This window comes from Trichechus manatus, unplaced genomic scaffold (assembly GCF_000243295.1).
Source record: "Trichechus manatus latirostris isolate Lorelei unplaced genomic scaffold, TriManLat1.0 scaffold00061, whole genome shotgun sequence".
Taxonomy (NCBI): domain Eukaryota; kingdom Metazoa; phylum Chordata; class Mammalia; order Sirenia; family Trichechidae; genus Trichechus; species Trichechus manatus.
The window spans coordinates 2,492,568-2,506,720 of record NW_004443997.1 but is presented as its reverse complement, the minus strand read 5'-3'; the positions used below and the strand labels follow the sequence as shown (position 1 = coordinate 2,506,720).

Genomic DNA, 14,153 nt, shown 5'->3' with positions numbered 1-14,153 from the left:
ATTCATCAGCTGATGGACATTTGGATTGTTTCCACTCTGGCTATTTTGAATAATGGTGTTGTTAGCATTTCTGTCCAAATTTCTTTGTGGACGCATGTTTTCCTTTCTCTTACATATATACCTAGGAGTGGAATTGTTAGGTCATATGTTAACTCTACGCTTAAAGGGACAGTTTTGAGTCATGCTTATAGCAGAAAGGCTACAGGAGTAGGTAAGGTTATCAAGAAAATGAAACCTGGAAAGGGAAGGTTGTCAAGGATTAAACTTCGGAGAACGCTATCTCTGTGGTGGGCAGGGGAAGAAGAGCTGAGCACAGGTGGCAAAGAGACCCAAGGAGCTGGTCGCTATGGGCAAGCCTGCACTTTTACAATAACCTTTCCTGCATATACTTTCTCCACTCTATATGTGGTACAAAGACCAAAAACTGGATTGTGTATGTTGCTGGGAAACAGAAGCTGAACCAAATTAACATTTATCATTTCCTACTTTTTTGGCATCAAGTAGCAATTCAAGTTTACCTCTGCTACCCCTCACATACACACCAAAAAATGGCATAAAATCTGAAGTGTCCCCAGATGTATTCCAGGAGTAAGAGAGGAGTGGAGGGATGGTAGCTCAAAAAAGGATGCATTTCTCTTGTCCTCTTACATCTCTAGCACAGCACTGTTTATGAAAGGCCTTCACATAGAGAGTCTTACTTGATTCTCACCATACTCCTATATACAGGCAGTCCCCAGGTTACAAATGAGTTCCATTCCTAAGTTGGTTAGGTACAGTTAGTATCTCACATCAGTTAGTCAAATGTTTGTTTTAGTATGTTGTGTATAGTGTACCTTTCCATGCATAAAAAACATAAAAGAAACACTTCCAGATACACTAAAACATTTTTAACATAATAGTACAGTAATAATAGTAATAACATTTTGATGCACATCACAAAGTAGTGCCTGTTTGTTATTACAAATCATTGTATGTACCTCAAATTTTTACTGTAATAGGCTTTATGGGGGTAACTACGGGTTGTACTTAAAGTAGGATGCTCTTAACCTGGGACTGCCTGTACAACAGTTTATCTCTCTTTGCTGCTTTTTTGGATTCAGTTTATCAGCCCTCCTGACTTTACTAAATTTTATAAACCAGCAATCTGATTTCCTATAGTATCTAGTATTTAGGTTATAGTGTAGCTTTACATCCTTTTACATTTTGGGGAGGATTACATAAGAGCATCAAGGACACCCAGTGGATGAAAGCATTAGAAACATGATGTGAGGTCCACCACAGATTGGAAAACCAAAAGAAAGGCAAAACAGTCTGAAAAGAAAGGACCTTTCATCTTCCCCTTCCTCAGTCCCCAGCTTCAGTCCAGATAGCACAGCGAATGGGACCTTCTGTGCAAGGAAGAAAGATGATAAATTCAAGGAGCAGTGTGCTTCTTGACTTGGGAGCAGAGCATGAGCCTTTTGTGTAAGTAATGACTGTGGGCTTCCCTAGATAATCAGGGGAGGAATAAAATGGAGACTGAGGGAACTGAGTTGTGAAGATTTGTATGGTTAGACGTTCCCTCTCACTCTATCTCTTAGAAATCTGATTGTGGTCACTGGTAAGATGGTAAAGCATCTCAACAGTTAAAACAACTTAGTACCCAGAAATTTGGTACTTGTGTTTATTTTGGGGGCGGAAATGAACATTAGAAAGTGATGGGAGTAGAAATCGGCTGGCTTTCTTAAAAATCTCTGTGTGCATTTTGGCCGAAGGGATTTGAAATCAATACCTCTGATAAATCCTTGTTTTGAGCTCTGAGTAGCCGAACATTTCTCATCCTCTTTCTCCTTATATTTAGGGTTAAGGAAAGCATCAAGAATGAAAAACAAGCAGTATCTTTCTTGCTTAGTCAGTTTCTATCTTTAACAAGTTAAAGTGGATTTTGTTCTGAAAACTGCACAGATTTGGTAGACTGAAATGGAAAAGTTGCTGGCCTGGAGACCCTGGTCCTGGGTGTACCATTCTCTAGCCCTGTGTGTGTATTTTAACTACTTAAATAATGAAGTATTATGAACTACTTAGATATAAATATTTCAGCAAATAACCTACGTTCCCAGCACCCAGTGGAAGAAATGAAACATTACCAACACAGTGGAAGCTTTTTATCCCCCTCCTTTCTCTCAGACAACCATGTAATATTTTAGGAAGGTCAGCTTTAACCTCCTCACGTGGTGTTAGCATCTATAATGGGAGAATGATAGCTGCCTTACTTAGCTCACAAGGTTGTCCTGAGCATCAAATGAGAAGTATGCATGAAAGCACTTGGAAAATCCCAAGATGTTGGATAAAGGAATAATTCTGCTAAAGAGCTGTTGTAGTAGTGTCTTATGCTGGTCTGGGTAGCTGTAGCTCAAATATTTGGTAAGCAGAAAAGGAATGGAGTTAACATTTTCTACATATCTTCCAAAGAGATAATATTTCTTGAGGAAAAGTCAGTGTGTCAGATTCTTCATAGTTCCTTAGTGTACATTCATTCAACAAGTATTTACTGAGTGCCTGTTATATGTCAGGTACCTGCCTACAATGCCTACATCTAGGCATTGAGGATACAGCAAACAAAACAGGTAAATTCATGCCCTGAAAACAAATAGAAAACATCTTTGTTACGTGTCAGGTCTGTCCTTGGATATTTAGACATACCTTACTTCCATCTACATTTCCTGGCCCTTTAGATTTAAATTGAGAATTGTTTATAAGGCAGTATTTGAGTTGAGATCAGACAGAAATCTATTAAAAGTTTAAGGTATTTATTTTTCCACAAATTCACAGTCTGTTGAGGAGAAATTAATAGTACCAGGTACCAAGTAATACTGGCATTTGTGGTATAATTTTCCTTATTTCAGTCAGAGTTTAGAGAGCTTTCTTCTACCCTGTCAAAGTTTTAAACTTTTATCCCTTCCTTTGATTTGTGTCAGGGTGAACCATTTGATGTAAAAGACTTGACTCCATAATCTACGTCTGCCCTAATGCTGTCATCTGGAGTAGAGACTCAGCCAGTTCCACTTGATTCCTCCATGTCTGCCGTGGTACAGGAATTATACTCTGAACTCCCAGTGAGTGTCTCCAAAGAGCTTCATGCTGACTCTGAGCCAAGTGGGATTCCAGATGTAAATTCCGGAGCCTCCAGGGCACTTATAAGTCAGAGTAGGACATTGCCCTTGGAGCAGCAAAGGACTCATGTGGAAAGTTGTTGTGAAGAAAACTCTGAGACCTTGGATGATGGGGGTGAGCCTGGGCGGTGTGGGCTGGTGGATTCCACAGCAGGAGGCACTGTGGCTTCTGGCACCTTGGATAGGGAAGAGAAAACCAAGAGCATGGAGCTAAAGGTCTTCAGAGATCAAGGGAACCAGGAAGAAATTGTAAGAGACCCTTGTGAGGGAGCAAAGGAAGACCAGAGTCAACATTCCACAGCTGCTGAAGGAAAGATGAGCCCAAGTCAGGTAAGATGAGTTGAGTATGAATGACAGCTTTCCAAAGTAATGCTTCACATTATAAAATACAGATGCTGACAGGTAGCTTATGATTTATTCTTGAAACATTTCCAAAGTATTGATTTTGATGCTAACTTTCTCTTGATGATCTTCTTAAACATTTATGTCACATTAGACTCTTGAAGAGAGGAAGTGCTAATCTAATGAGAAAGTGTCACTTCTGAGAATCAGCTACAGTATATGGAATGTTGAGTCTCTTTGTGATAGTCCTGTGGTAGTTCACTGTTAGATGTTAGGAAATGATGTGTACTCCTCCCTTAATTTTGGGAGTATCATAATTAGAGTGGAGCGAGATGTCACAGAGATGTCTTTGAGGGAGGCCTCCAGAGAGTCGACACCTTAGAGGGATCACCATATTTTAGGAGCTGGTCCTTAGCTTTGCCAATCCAGAAACTTGACTTTTATTTTTCAGTATATTAGAGATTATAGTCTCCAAAGGACTGACCCATGCTAACCCACCTAATGAGAGACTTAAGTATAAATCAGAAAGCCTGTTGTATAAATACATAATGAAAAGTGGAATAGTTATGGTAGAAATGGTCACATTGGCTGGTCAGCATGTCTTCTTCCTGTAGACAGATGTATGTGGAAAATCAAATTTCTCTCAGTGAGCCTGAAATTAGAATACAAGGGGTAAGTTAAGTGAGACTGATGGTTAATGAGTTGTGACAGCCTGATGGACCCAAATTCCTAAAAGAATATACCTGCCCAGTGAATGAGAAAATGCGTTCTGTTCCCTAAGAGGTGCCCTAGACCAAGGGTTGGCCAACTTTTTTTTTTTTTTTCTGGCGAAAATATGCTCAGCAGATCATACGTCCATTCAACAGTTTCTGCTCGTAGAGTTCGGTGACATTGATTACAGTCTTCACGTTGTGTCACCCTTCTTGCTACCTCTCCTCATGTTATTTCACCACCATTGACTTACACTCACTGCCCTATAAGCTATTCATCTATGCTTTAGAGATACTATTGTCACTTTCATCTCATACAGATAATAACTGAAAGCAAACATTTACTCATTCAGCTGCACTTGTTTAGTTTGATTGGCAAACGTTTTCCGAAAATGACCATATAAATGTTTTAGGCTTTGCGGGCCACATGGTCTCTGTTGGAACTACTCAGTTCTGCTGTTGTAACAAGAAAGCAACTGTAGACAATATGTAAATGAATGACTGGCTGTATTCCAGTGAAACTATTTGTAACACAGGTGGCTGACCCATGGCCTGTAGTTTGCTGGCCCCTGCTCTAGACCCACTGATAAATTCATGTTCTATGAGTTTCCTGGGCTAGAATCCATTCCCCACTTGATAAACACATCATTTCTTTACACAGGCTACACTACAGTTGATAATTATTAGTAGGCTTTCTACACTGACTCTAATTAGGAATGGATGAAACATTTACGGGAACAGCTAAACACAGTGTCTTACTAGATCTTATATTGTGGTGACCTACTTTTAAGAATATAAATATTTAAATAAGTAAAGTAACAGATTCAGAATATAGAAGTTCTTGATTTCTTGATACTTTGAGCCGAGTCTAACAAGATGAAAAATTTCTTAATGTAACATTTGATATAAACTAACTGTATGCATAATATGTTTAAATATGAAGTATAATAATGAACACACACACATATATGTCACCCAACCTAAGAACTAGAAGATTACTACCTCCTTGTTCTTTTTTTAAACCATCCCCTTTCTCCTGTCTCATTCCACTAGAGGTAAATACTATTCTGTACTTGGTTCCAAAAAGTAAACTTCACATATGGGGGGAAAAAAGGCAGAAGTACTCATGGGGGAAATGGAAGACCTACAGGTTTTATTTGGTCGGTTAGAATTGACTCTGTGGTATGGCTGCCAAGAACCAATTTACTGTTAATATGCGTTAACAGAAATATGTTATCTGGGCTGAGAGGCGATGTTTGAGCTCTGTTTTGTGCTGGTTAGCCTACAGCTAGAGGATCGTAGTCTCCTCTCAGTGACCTATGTGAGGGGAGTATAGAAAATCAAGAATGCATTCATGGTTAAGAATTCACACTTTAATGACACAACCTGAAATATGCCTTTGGGGGCCAGGTCACTGGGTGTCTGACTCAGGAAAGAGAAGAACCAAGAGAAATGAGAGAAGTTTTGAAGAATTTGCAGGGCTGTCAAGCAGAATTGTTCCTGTCGGGAACAGTAAGGCTTGATGAAGGATGTGGGGCAGTAGTAACCCTTAATCATTCTGTGGTCACAGAACCCTTTGGAAATCTAAAAGCTACAGACCTCTCAGAAAACCAGACATACCATTTCAAAAGGTTCTCAGATCCCTTGAAATGTATCCTTGGACCTCAAGATAAAAATTGCTAGATTGGCTTTGGGGCAGTTCTACCCTGTCCTATAGGGTTGCTGTGAGTCGAAATCGACTTGACAAGCAATGGGTTTGGTTTTGGTTGGTTTATAGATACTTCTGTCTCTTATCACCTATGTATATACCTCTACCAAGCCATATACCAGTATGCCTATACCCATCCGTATGTGCTTAAAAACTCGTTTTTACTTCAGTTGTTCTGCGCTCACTACATCCATGTTCGGTGCCACTTTTCCCATCACCAAAAATAACAATTTTTTACAATCTAAAGCATACTTTCCTCCCTCCCTCCATCTGGCCACCGATGAACACTGGTCTCTCTCTCTATATCTCTTCTTGTCGTCTTGTAAAAGAGGGACCATACAATATTTGTTCTTGTATGCTTGACTTATTTCACTTAGCATTATGCTTGCCAGGTCCATCCATGTTACAGTGTTTCACGGGCTCATCATTGTCCTTTATGGTTGCATGGTGTTCCATTGTATGTATGTACCACAATTTGCTTGTCTGTTCATCTGTTGATAGGCATTTCAGTTGTTTCTATTTATTTGCTGTTGTAAATAAAGCAGCAGTGAACATTAAAAAAAAGAAGAACTGGTAGATTAGCAAAACACTGTAAACACAGTCAAAAGACAACTGACAAATTGGAAGAAAATGTTCGCAACATAAATCACAGGTAAAGGGCTTATGTTGTTGTGTGCCCTCGAGTCGATTCCAATATATAGTGACCCTACATGATAGACTAGAACTGCCCCATAAGGGTTTCCTAGGCTGTAATCCTTATGGGAGCAGATTGCCAGGTCTTTTCTCCCACACAGCCACTGGTGGGGTCCAACCGCCAACCTTTAAGTAGGCAGCCGAGCACTTAACCTTTGCATCATGAGGGCTCCTAAAGGGCCTGTATCTCTACTACATAAAGAACCCTTGAATTGAGGAGTAAAGGAACAAAACCAAATAGAAAAATGAAGAAAAGACTTGAATAGATAATTTATTATATATGTATGTATGCATATATAATTATTGCCCTTAAACATGAAAAGATGATTATCCTCACTCATAATTAGAGAAATGCAAATTTAAACAACCTGAGATACCACTTTTTACTCATCACAGTGTTGAAAATGAAAAAGTTTGACGACGCATATGGTTAGCAAGGCTGTGAGGAGACAGGCATTCTTACACATTGCTGGTGGAAATGCAAACTGATACAACCCTTCCGAAGAGGAATTTGGCAACACCTAACAAAACTATATAGTACCTGACTTACTGACCCAGCACTTCCATTTCTAGGAATCTACCCTGAAGATATACCTCCAACAGTATGGAAAATACATAGACACAAGGTTATTCTTTGCATCATGTTTGTGTTGTTGTTGGTAGCTGCCGTCAAGTCGATTCTGACTCATGGTTATCCCAAGTATGCTGAATAGAGCTCCTCTGTAGGATTTTCAAGGCTGTGACCTTTTGGAAGCAGGTTGCCAGGGCTCACTTCAGCGGTGTCTCTGGGTGAGTTTGAACCGCCAGCCTTTTGGTTAGTAGTCCAGCACTTAACCATCTGCTCCACCCAGGGACTCCTATCATGTTTATAATCGCAAAATACTGAAAGCAACCTAAGTGTCCATGCATAGGAGACAGGTTGAACAAATTATATGTTGTCACTCTACATTCATACAGTGAAGTACTCTGCAACTGTGATGAACAGTGATGACTCTTATTGGTTTTCAGGGTGTCAGGGGTTGCCAAGACCACCTCCAGGTTTGATGATTTGCTAGGAAGACTGACAGGACTCAGCATGTAGTCTTACTCAGCTAAGATGCACAGTGAAAAGATATCCTTTATAGAGAAAGAATACAAAGCAAAATCAATAAAGGGAAAAGATGCATGGGGTGAATTGCGGAGGAAACCAGGCACAAGCTTCCAAGAATCCTGTCCTTGTGTAATCACAGACAATTCCTACAGCAGTGAATTATGACAACATGTGTAAACTGTTGTCAACCAGGGAAGCTTGTTAGAGACTCAGCGCCTACCGTTTCTTTTGGATGGCTGGTCACATAGGTACCCTCTGCTTAGCATATACCAGAATTCCAGACTTGTAGAAGGAAAGCAGGTGTTCAGCATAAGCCAAATTGTACAGACAGTCTAGGCACAGTGAGCCACTCATCCTGAGGGAGGAAATGGTAGGAATCCTCCCAAAATCCAAGTTCCCAGACACCAGCCAAGGGCCATCCTTGCAAGCTGGCTTTGTAAAGGATAAGAGCCTCAGGCTTGCTGTGTTAACCCTTTTTTGCATACCAGGATATCCTGTTAAGTGAAAAAAAGCAAAGTGCAAAGGAAAATCTATAATATCCTCCCTTTCATTTAAGAAAGAAGGGGAAATAAGTAAGTATACAAGTACTTGCTCACTTGTACAAAACTCACCCACATGCATACATAAGAAGGATAAACCAGTAACTAATGAGATTGGTTACTTATAGGGAGTGTGTGGGAGCAGGGTAGAAAGAATGGGGGAAAAGGACCAGAATAGAAGGATGAGGGTAGAAGGAGTGACACTTCTGAGTGTACCTTTTTGTATAGTTCTGAGATCAAGAACCATGTTGATTTCTCACATACTGGAAAAATAACTAGACAACCAGGTAATGGAGGTAACCCAAAATTGAATATAAAGTACAACAAATGAATCTAACTGTATTACAAATGAATAATAAAACCGCAATGAGAAAGAAAATTAATCTAACATTGGGAAACAGTATTTTGACTATCTGCTACAAGACTAAAGACAAAAAGAACTGTGTACAAATATTCTACTTTAGTTAGTAAATATGTTTTCACAGGGTGGCTTAGCAATTCCTAAACTGCTTTATGGGAATTCTAGGACTGAGCAAATGATAAATATAATATGGATAATGAAAGCCAAGTTTCTCACTGTCAAAGATAGAAATTACACATAGGAGGTGGAGCATGGAATGAACCTTGTAGTATTGCATTGGAATTGGAGGTATCAGTATAACTTAAGAGTTTTTAATACATACAGATTTAGAAATACATGCTTGGTTGAAATGGGGCCCAGAAGCAGTGATACCCCATGGCAGTGAGCACACCTGGTGCCCAGGTATTCATTTCTAATAAAAAGGAACTAAGGCTCCTTGGAGAAATGGCTGCTTACAAGGCTGGGATAGGGAGAAATACAAGGTGAGCCTTGTTAATGGATTGAATCGTGTCCCCAAAAAATATGCATTGTAAATCCTAATCCCTATACCTGAGGCTGTGATCCCATTTGGGAATTTAGTTTTCTTTGTTATGTCAGTGAGACCATATCAGTGTAGGGTGTTATTTTGTTTTGTTTTTTAATTGTGCTTTAAATGAAAGTTTACAGTTCAAATTAGTTTCTCATACAAAAATTTTTACACACATTGTCATGTGACCCTAGTTGCTCTCCTTGTACTGTGACAGCACACTCCTCTTTTCCACTCCAGATTTCCTGTGTCCATTCAGCCAGCTCCTGATCCTCTCTGCCTTCTCATCTCACCTCTGGACAGGAGCTGCCCATTTAGTCTCATGTATCTACTTGAGCTAAGAAAGAAGCACACTCTTCACGAGTATCGTTTTATGTCCCATAGTGCAGTCTAATATTTGTCTGAAGAGTTGGCCTCGGGAATGGTTTTAGTTTTGGGCTAACAGAGTCCGGGGGCCATGTCTTCCAGGGTCCCTCAGTCTCAGTCAAACCATTAAGTCTGGTCTTTTTACTAGAATTTGAGTTCTGCATCCCACTTTTCTCCTGTTCTGTCAGGGACTCTCTGTTGTGTTCCCTGTCAGGCGGGTCATTGGTGGTAGCCAGGCACCATCTAGTTCTGGTCTCAGGCTGATGGATTCTCTGGTTTATGTGGCCCTTTCTGTCTCTTGGGCTAATACTTCCCTTGTGTCTTTGGTGTTATTCGTTCTCCTTTGCTCCATGTAGGTTGGGACCAATTGATGCATCTTAGATGGCCGCTCGCTAGCTTTTAAGACCCCATATGCCACTCACCAAAGTGGGATGCAGAACATTTTCTTAATAAACTTTGTTATGTCAGTTGACCTAGATGTCCCTTGAAACTATGGTCCCTAGACTCCCACCACAGCTACTCTGTCCCTTGAAGTCTTTGGTTGTATTCAGGAAACTTCTTAGCTTTTGGTTTAGTCCAACTGTACTGACTGCCCCTGTATTGTATATTGTCCTTCCCTTCACCTAAGGTAATTCCTGTCTATTATCTAGTTAGTGAATACCCCTCTCCATCCCTCCCCACCTTGTAACCGTCAAAGAATGTTTTGTTCCGTGTTTAAACCTTTTCTTGATTTCTTATAATAGTGGTTTTATACAGTATTTGTTCTTTTGTGACTGACTAAATTCACTCAGCATAATGCGTTCCAGATTCATCCATGTTATGAGGTGTTTCAGGGATTCATCGTTATTCTTTATCATTGCGTAGTATTCCGTTGTGTGAATATACCATAATTTGTTCATCCATTCGTCCACTGATGGGCACCTAAGTTGTTTCCATCTTTTTGCTGTCGTGAACAGTGCTACAGTGAACATGGGCGGGCATATATCTATTTGTGTGACGGCTCTTATTTTTCTAGGATGTATTCGAAGGAGCAGGATTGCTGGATCATATGGTACTTCCATTTCTAGCTTTCTAAGGAAGCACCAAATCGATTTCCAAAGTGGTTGTACTATTTTACATTTCCACTGACAGTATGTAGGTGTTGCAGTCTCTCTACAACCTCTCCAACGTTTATTATTTTGTGTTTTTTGGATTAATGCTAGCCTTGTTGGAGTGAGATGGTATCTCATTGTAGTTTTGATTTGCCTTTCTCTAATGGCTAATGATCATGAGCATTTCCTCATGTGTCTGTCAGCTGCCTGATGTCTTCTTTGGCGAAGTGCCAGTTCATATCCTTTGTTCATTTTTTAATTGGGTCATTTGTCTTTTTGTTGTTGAGGTTTTGCAGTATCTTGTAGATTTTAGAGATTAGACCCTTATCGGATTTGTTGTAGCCAAAATTTTTTTCCCAGTCTGTCTTTTTACTCTTTTGGTGAAGTCTTTTGATGAGCATAAGTGTTTGATTTTTAGGAGCTCCCAGTTATCTAATTTCTCGTCTGGTGTTTGTACATTGTTGCTTATGCTTTGTATTCTGTTTATGCCATTTATTAGGGCTGCTAGCGTTGTCTGTAGGGTGTGTTTTAAGGCAATCAGATTTGAGATATAAAACGAGCAGATTGGGCACAAAAGCAAGGAAGCACAGATGAGGGAATGTAGATGCCATGCCACATGAAGATCACCAAGGAACCGAGGAAGAGAAGCTACAAAGAGATAAGGACCTTCCCCCAGAACCGACAGAGAAGACCTTCCCCTAGAGCCAGTGCCCTGAATTTGAACTTCTAGCCTCCTGAACTGTGAGAAAATAAAATTCTGTTCATTATAAAGCCACTTACTTGTGGTATTTCTGCTGTAGGAGCACTAGATAACTAAGAATTTTGTACTGAGAGTGGGGTGATGCTCTAAATACCTAAAATGTGGAAGTGGTTTTGGAATTAGGTAATGGGTAGAATCTGGAGAAAGTTTGATGTGCTTAATAGTAAGGTCCTAGTTTTCCTCGATGAGACTATTGGTAAGAATTATGGACATTAAGGGTGATTCTGATGCGGGCTGTTATGGATTGAATTATGTCCTCCCAAAATGTGTGTCAACTTGGCTAGGCCATAATTCCCAGTATTGTGTGGTTGTCCTCCATTTTGTGATCTAATCATCCTATGTGTTGTAAATCTTGCCCTTTATAATGTCAGTGAGGCAGGACACAATCTACAGGATTAGATTGTATCTTGAGTGAATCTCTTTTGAGATATAAAAGAGAGAAGTGAGCAGAGAGGAGAGGGACCTCCTGCTACCAAGAAAGAAGAGCCGGGAGTGGAGTGCATCCTTTGAACCTGGGATTCCTGCGCCGAGAAACTCCTAGGCCCAGGGTAAGATGATGATGCCAAGAGCTTCCCCCAGAGCCGACAAGAGAAAGCCTTCCCCTGTAGCTAGCGTCCTGAATTCGGACTTCTAACCTCCTAGACTGTGAGAGAATAAATTTCTGTTACAGCAGCACTAGATAGCTAAGACAAGGGCTTTGGAAGAATTGAGAGCCTCTGTTACCATGAACAGAATGTTGTTAGAAATGTGGATGTTAAATGTACTTCTGATCAGGCTTTAAAAGGAAATGATGAACATGTGATTGGACACGAGGTAAGGTGATGCTTTTTATGCAGTGGCAAAGAATTTACTTCTCTGAATTACGTTCAAATGTTTTGTGTAAGGTAGAACTTGTAAGTGAGAAACTTGGATATTTGGTTGAGGAGATTTCTAAGCAAGATCTTAAAGGAGCAGTGTTGTTTCTCCTTGCTGCTTAAAGTAAAATACAGGAAGAAAGAGATAGATTAAAAAATGAACTATGTAAAATGAAATCCAAACTTAAAAGACTTGGAAAATCCTGTTGTACAAACTGAGGAAACGTGTCATGGAAAAACTTTCACCAAAGGTGTGGCTACTCAAACTTTTGTTTAAGAGTTTTGTTCTGTTAAGTCTGTGACTGATGGATCCATTCAACCACTAAAGCAGAAACGGACAGGGACAGTACAAAATGAAGGAAAGCTGCCTGCCTCCTGGAATTTTACCAACAGAAAACAAACCAATGGAGCAACTTGGTTGCAAGCATCTCTTGTCCTCCAGGAAAAGGAAGGCACCATCCAGGGAACAGTTCAGAGATCAGCAGAACTATTGGAGGTACCATAGTGGGCAGGGCTGCCTCCACAGGTTTCATATAGTCAGATCTTCACCACCTCGGTTTTGGAGTGTGAGACTGCCTTTCAGGTGGGCCAAGAGGATGGGATCATTGCCCAGAGTGGAGAAGGGGGAGGCCGCCATGCCCAAGAGCCAGGAGAATGGGGCCACTGCCCAGTGGTAAGGGGGCAGGACCACCATGCCCAAGGACCAGGAGAACAGAGCTGCCTAGGGTCCAGAGAGGTGGGGATGCCATTCAGATGGCCTTAGGAGAAGAGGACTACCCAAAGCTGAGGGAGCAGAATTGCTGTCCCAGTGGGACTGACACCCAGGGCCAAGGAACCTCCTCCCAGAATCTGGAGACCTTGACCAACACTCAGAATCTGGAGGGTGGGGCTGTTGCCTAAATGGTCCTGAAGAACAGAGCATTATTTTCAAGGCTTGAGCGCTAATGTAGTTTGTTCTGCTAGGTTTTGGACTTGCTTGGTGCTCTTTATCCCTTCTTTCCTTCCAATTTTTCCCATTTGTCATGGAAATGTCTACCTTGTGTCTGTTCCACCATTGTATTTTGGAAGCAGATAACTTGTACTCTAGGTCTCGCAGGTTCACAGATGAAAAGGTATGTTGCCCCAGGTTGAAACACACCCAAAGTCTCACCTATACTTGATTTAGATGATCCACAAGATGAGATTTTAGATTTAAGTTGATGCTGTAATGGGGTATAATTGGTGGGGTAATGGAATGGAATGAATGTTTTGCAAGTTGGAAGGATGTGAATTTTTAGGGGCCAGAGGGTGGAATGTTATGAATTGAATTGTGTCCCCCCCAAAAAAAGCGTTGTGAATCCTAACCCCTATACCTGTGAATGTAACCCCATTTGGTAATTGAATTTTTTTTGTTGTGTTAATGCGACAATCAGTGTAGCGTGTGTTTTAAGCCAATTACTTTTGAGATATGAAAGGATCAGATTAAGCACAGAAGCAAGGAGGCACAGATGGGGGAATATAAATGCCATGCCACATGAAGATTAGCAAGAGAACAGAAGCTGAAAAGAAACAAGGACCTTCCCAGAGCCTTCCCTAGAGCTGGTACCCTGAATTTGGACCTAGCCTGTGAAGTGTGAGAAAATAAATTTCCGTTCATTAAAGCCACCCACTTGTGATATTTCTGTTATAACGGCACTAAGAAACTAAGACACACCCAGAACATTGTGTGGTGACAGATAGGAAGTGCCAAAAAAGAAAAAAGGTTATGGGACCATGTCAAAAGGACACAGGAGCCAACTTGAAGGGGTGCCTAATGAGAAAGTCTGGGATGAATTGAACTTAAAATAAATGATAGTAATGAATTATAACCCTTAGAGTAAAACAGATGTCCACAAGTCCATGCTGATATAAGTAAAAAAATTGAATGAATAAATTGAGAAAAGAAAGGTTGTATAGAATCCTAATGAATACATATAGGATTA

At 40.5% G+C, this 14,153-nt stretch overlaps 1 protein-coding gene across 8 annotated transcripts in view; it reads left to right on the top strand.

Moving 5' to 3' along the window:
* Positions 1-14,153, top strand: part of PRR14L (proline rich 14 like) — an 82,853-nt gene that overhangs the window by 5,920 nt on the left and 62,780 nt on the right. For 5 of the 8 annotated variants that reach the window (XM_023733715.1, XM_023733714.1, XM_023733717.1 and 2 more), the window contains exon 2: positions 2,958-3,482. The exons of 1 other annotated variant lie outside the window; for it this stretch is intronic. In XM_023733715.1, the coding sequence (XP_023589483.1) occupies positions 3,009-3,482 (474 nt within the window). In that variant the 5' untranslated portion in view covers positions 2,958-3,008. Of the gene's footprint in view, positions 1-944; positions 3,483-14,153 lie in introns of those variants that run through there. 2 more of the 8 variants (XM_023733716.1, XM_023733720.1) reach the window with 2 other exon arrangements.